At 34.1% G+C, this 6,000-nt stretch overlaps 1 protein-coding gene across 7 annotated transcripts in view; it reads left to right on the top strand.

The window, feature by feature from the left end:
- Positions 1 to 367: 367 nt before the first annotated feature.
- Kdm3 (Lysine demethylase 3) overlaps positions 368 to 6,000 on the top strand; it is a 325,601-nt gene continuing 319,968 nt past the window's right edge. For 6 of the 7 annotated variants that reach the window (XM_087407663.1, XM_087407674.1, XM_087407682.1 and 3 more), the window contains exon 1: positions 368 to 621. In XM_087407663.1, coding sequence (XP_087263789.1) covers positions 466 to 621 — 156 coding nt within the window. In that variant the 5' untranslated portion in view covers positions 368 to 465. The remainder of the gene's footprint in view (positions 622 to 6,000) is intronic. The other variant, XM_087407685.1, reaches the window with a different exon arrangement.

Here is a 6,000-nt window from a genome sequence, read left to right as displayed (position 1 = left end):
TTGTTCGATGGCTCTTCGTGATCTTCGGCGGGAAAAAATCGGCCGCGGAGTAGTGCTTTGTGCCGTCGAGGAATAGTGATCGTTCGTTACAGGGTCCATCGTCGCGTCCCCTCCCCCCACAGTGTGTTCTTGCGGTGCGTGTGCCTGTTGTTGTTTTTCTTTTCTTTTCGGGGGCGAGGCACGCTCCTCGGAGGATAGAAGGAAAAACCAGGTCGGCGTCAGGGGGCCGGGAGAGTGAAGTGAGCGTGCGAAAGAGAGAGAGAGAAAGAGAGAGAAAGAGAGCAACGAGAAGACGGAAGAGGAGCGGGAACGGTGGGGGAGGGAGACTGGGGGCGCCCGTTCGCGCGGGGGAAGGGGGAGGGGGAGGGGGGGGAGGGGACCGTGCGAGGGAAAGGGTGACTGGCGGACCCGGCTGTGGCGATCCGAAGTCGCGGATTCGGCACGCCGTGGTTTACCGAACGTAATATGGCGTACAAGTTTCGCGAGGAGATCGTGGGAAAGAGGTTTCTCTCGGTGAGTGGTTTCACCAAGCTGAAGGTGAATAAAATTAGTGAGTGGGGTTGGCGTGCGGGGGTGATACGTGCTGCCAGTCACAGGGATAACGGCTGTCATGACCTTCAGGTGAGTGTCCTGAAAACTTGCTCGCGTTTTTATTTCTTCGCTTCGTTTTTACGCGTTCCCGTGAGATCGTCAAGCTCGCGTTCTCGTTTCAGGTGTGTCGTTACCGCGTAGTTTGTACTCCGGTCGATTGTTGGTCACCGCGACCTGGCGTCGCGCGCGCGACGCCTCGCGTCGCGCCGCGCCGTACCGTTTATGTTTACATCGCGGCGTGGTGTGACCCTTTGGTGTGAATAGTCTATGTGCTGGAGAGTCTTGTATAACGTAAAGCATCATGCGTGAGAAAATGAACTAATCAAAGTTTTCGAAATAAAAGACTGATTGATTTTTGTACATACAATTTTCCTACAATAAACCATTTATTTAGGTTTTAAATCTTGAGCCGTAAGAAATTGATCAGTCACAGTCGAATGTGAGAAGAATAATCGACTGTGATTGGTCAATTTCTTATGACTTAAAACTGAAAACTTGGATAATAACTTATTGATAGATAGCTCATTATGCTTTCTACAATAAGCCATTACCTAAGCTTTAAGTTTAGTCTAAGTTTTAAGTCATAAGAAATTGATCAATCATGGTCAATTATTCTTCTCACATTCGATTGGGATTGATCAGTCTCTTACGGTTTCAGATTTGAAACTTATTGTTAATCTATAATAGCTTATTATAGAAAGTCCATTATGTATTATAGGCTTTCTACAATAAGTCATTACCTAAGCTTTAAGTCTTAAACTATAAGAAATTGATCAATCATGATCGATTATTCTTCTCACATAAAACTGTGATTGGTTAATGTCTTATGATTTAAGACTTAAAATTGAATAGCTTATTTTGTAGAAAGCCCATAATACGTTTCGCAAAAATGAGCTTCTTATATTTCTCTAATTTTCAATGATCGTTACTCCATTTCGAGCCGCTGAAAATCGGGATTCTCGCCCGTTTCGGTAAAGTCACTTTCAATGGCAACATGTCACAAGGAATGAAAATCGTCTCATCGTTCTCCGCCGGCTTCGATATTACAGCCATAAATATTGGGAAATTGTAATTTATTATTAGACACCGCGGTTGCGGTGCGTGTAGAAATCATTTCCGCGAGACGTAGACTTTCATCGAAGTCACGCTACATTTTTATTAATATTTTACGGCTATTGAACTACTTGCCATATTTACGATTGTATTTCATTTGCATTGTTTGGTCAGAACAATAATTAAAATTGCAAAATGTTTTTATAATGTTTTTGTAATGCCGGATTATGTAGTTGCTCTTTCGAAAACGCTACAACAACATACTGTATTATTTGGAATAAAATCATCGTTACCAGCGATTTGTAGTCGTGAATATTATTCGATACGCAAAATGTGAATCATTAATCATAATGTATGTAAAATATGAAACGATGTTAGTTAAGCGATTTCGAATTTTATGGAAAGATTGGAATGGAATTTCGATCGATCGTAGCGTGTACGCGTATACGTTTCTGAAAAAATTTATAACTGCTTTATAAATATTTGCGAATATTGAAAATTTGTGTTACATTCAGCACGAGATGGGTACGATTTATACGAGTCAAATTAAATAAAGCAGTCGGAGGTTAGAAATTTACATATGTATCTTTTTAATGCAGAAACGGACCTTTACGCGGATCTTTGCCTTTTCGAAAGACATTCGTCGAAGGTCGCATATTTGAATGGCGAATGTTTTACACACGCGAATATTCGTTCGAATTTTAACAAGTACGATAAACTCGACATGTTTCTAATTTTTTTCTATCGATGTTTTTATTATCAATAGAGTTTATATTATCATGAATTGCATATTATTATTTAATTACGTATTATCACAAATATATCTATTTTGACGTACGTCAAACGTGAATTGTAATTACACTTTATTATATTAGGTGTTGGAATTAATTCGTAGCGTTTTTAATGAAAGAATGTTATTTATTTCACATGAGCATTAAAAAATACATTAATGAAAGTACTTCCCATCACTTGTAAAACGCTACGAATTAATTCCAACACCTAATACTATACCTTGGCCATAAATATAAAACACTCTAAATTTATTATATTTTCTTGGAATGAAAGCTAAAGAGAAAATAACAATATTAAAATTGTTATAATAAAGTATTTCAATAAATTTGTTTTTAAATTATTTTTCGTTAAATATAGAATGTTTATGTGAATTTGTGGGAGTGCTTTATACTTATGGTTAAGATCTGTAATTCGGGTGGGTAATGAAGATAATTATATTGTATACAGATTATTATATTCACGTTTCATATTTATTGTACTAGTTTATAAGTATTGAAAACTCTAATGATTATACCTATATTTGATTTTATGATTATATATTCGAGGTCGGTTTTATTTTGAATTGAAATATTCGCGAATATTTCAATCTTATAAATCGTAAGTCAATGTCATTTTAAAAATTAAAACACTTCTTCGTCATAAAAATCGTTGAAGCGTTGCAACGTGCAGATCATATTTTTAAATATTGATTAAAATTTTAATATTCCTTGAATAAAAACGATAGATACATATTCATAGAATTATATTATTGTGATATAATTTTATGAACATATACATTACGTGAATATGTTACGATTTATATTAATTGTCGTAATTGCCCGCGACAATCACGAACAATTAATATAATTACGTACTTAAGCTTATCTGTCAAGTGTTTTTCTTTTCCTTTCAAGTCAAGTCATAACTATTTCAGTTTTCGAGGACATTGCCAGCTTACATACCAACGTTGTTTGAACACGCACAAATACACATTCGACGGCACTCGGTGTACATGTTTTGTGTTACTTGGCTGGTGATATTTGCCAATTATACCACGTGGCCCAAGACCGCGATTATTATACTGGTCGAGCGTAAAATCTTGGAAAATCTCAGTCTCAGCGGTCGATTTTTGCATTCGTTTCGTGACGTCGAAAGTTGTAATACTTGTTTTCGAATCAAATAAATTGTCTTCGAAAAATCGTCGTCATGGCTTGGTTATGCAACGGGTTGAATTTCGGAGCATTCGGACATATACGTGCGCGAAATTAATTCGGAGAGGCAATACTTATCTCTTATGTAATAAAAGAAGCAGTTGTCCTCGGGTATCACTTATTGACCAATAAAACTGTCATCTAGATGACGATAACAATATTAGCTTACCTATATATTATTATCTTAATTAACATCGTAATTATTGAGAGGCTTTCAAAAGAACGTTGCGAATTTCGGATGTAATATTTTGATAAAGAAACGTTATTACGGTGAGAATATTAATATTTATTATGAGAGAAATATAATAATATGTTATGCATTTATGTGGGAATATATTATCTAAATACGTTGATAAAAAATTTCTTTGTATTTATATATTATAAAATATTATATTAATATGGTAAAGAATAAAAAATTTAAATCTTTTTATATTTTTTCATTATATCACTTCAAATCGAATCTTATTTTGAATTATGCATTATATGCAATATAAATTTGATCATCATTTGATAATGCAGATGATCCATTAATGATATATTTTATAACAGGCATGTATTTATATTTTACATTTCGCGTTAATGATTTTTCCACAAATCATAAATAAAGTTAATGATATGCACATTTGATGAGTCTTTGTAATAAACAGAATGTTTGCTACATCATAAAAAAAAAAATCATCTCTTTATAACAATACTATTTCATTAGTATTACTAAAATATTTTAAATTCCAAAAATAATTTTGAAAAATTTAACAATGATAAATCTTGATTAACATATTAAATAATATTTCACCTAACTAATATGTATCAATTGCTGTTAATTCTTGAGTTATATGCTAGAAATTTTTTAGGTGATTCCATGGTTTAAATATTTTTTAACTAAATCACGTCATTCATCCAATCCATTATCGAACCCATCGTCTTCATAGTCATCCGTATTATTTATTAGGATTACTAAAATATTTTAAATTTCAAAAATAATTTCGAAAAATTTAATCTCGATTAATATATTCCACGACAAATAATATTCCACTACCATTTATCAATTGCTATTAATTCTTGAATTATATGCTAAAATTATTTATTAGGTTATCCTACAGTTTAAGCATTTCTTTTTATAAATTACATCATTCATCCAATTCAACACTAACTGTCAGTCGCGATACAGTCGATCGATCTCCGACACTCGGAGTTAATAATACCCGTACTTATTCGTGGCACTCATTAACAGTTCGTCCGGTTTCAACTATCCCTAATGGCCCTCGCGATGTCTGCGAATTTATCGTGGCGCCAAGAAGCATTCGGACGCCTCCCGCAGTGAATTTAGTTGACATCTGTTTAGTATTTGACACCTTTAAAGAGTCAACGACCACAAACGCCATTAGGTATATGGGGTCATCACTGCCGTCCAGGCGGCTTTCCGTTTTCCGGTTTTTCAGTCTCGAAAAATGCTATTGCACTTCTCGGCTCGCGACAAACGTATCGACGAACTTGGCCAATAAGAACTTCTGGCTCTTTACCGGAGGTGAAAGTTTTTAGGCCATCATTTTAAATTCTGGCAAATAATAATCCTAGCGCGCGACATATTCGAGGATAAGGAAAATAGTTTTTTTCTGATCCAAGATATAAGAAAGGATAAGATAAAACTATTGTCTTTATATCTCTCTTTCTTTTCTCACTACGCATGTCGATAGTGTCGGCGATAAAGAGAAGAACCTTGAAGTATTGACAAGTCGTTGAAATATCGAACGCGGAGAAAATAGATGTTTTATCGATAAGGGCGTGCTCGGGTATGAAACTCGCGTGCTCGTCACCTTGAAATTTCTCTACGCTAACTTTAGATGTGAAATGATGCATAACTTAACAATACACTATAAATCGCAAACTGAGGTGACAATGAAATGTGAGACATATTATACGTTAATCACATAAAAATTGTGTTTAATTTTATTTTATTTCAATGTTATTAAAAATCATGTCTTAAGAAAGTTATGCATTTTAAATAATTAAATTTTCTATTTAATTAAGAATTTTTTCTCACATTAAGAAAGCAAGACATTCTTCGAAAACTTTGCAGGAACTATGCACGGAGAGAACGATTTTGTTGAAGTATCTAAAATTTAATTATTAGATATAGATATGAAAATAATTTAGATTGAAAAATAGATAATTATACAGAACGCTTAAACGTTAAGTTGCTAAAAGTTTTTTAATACTTTAGCGATCGATTTAAGTTTCTTACATAATTATATTGACAGTCCAAATAAAAGATTAAAAGATATTTTTAGTATGTAGTTAAATTTTTAGATACACAGTTGGAAAATTTTTATTAAAAACGCATGTCCCAAATGGTCCACTTGAATTTATGTGTTAA

This window comes from Acromyrmex echinatior, chromosome 1 (assembly GCF_024713525.1).
Source record: "Acromyrmex echinatior isolate Ae372 chromosome 1, ASM2471352v2, whole genome shotgun sequence".
Classification (NCBI taxonomy): Eukaryota; Metazoa; Arthropoda; class Insecta; order Hymenoptera; family Formicidae; genus Acromyrmex; species Acromyrmex echinatior.
Note: the sequence above shows the minus strand (reverse complement) of the source record. Positions and strands in the feature narration are given on the sequence as shown.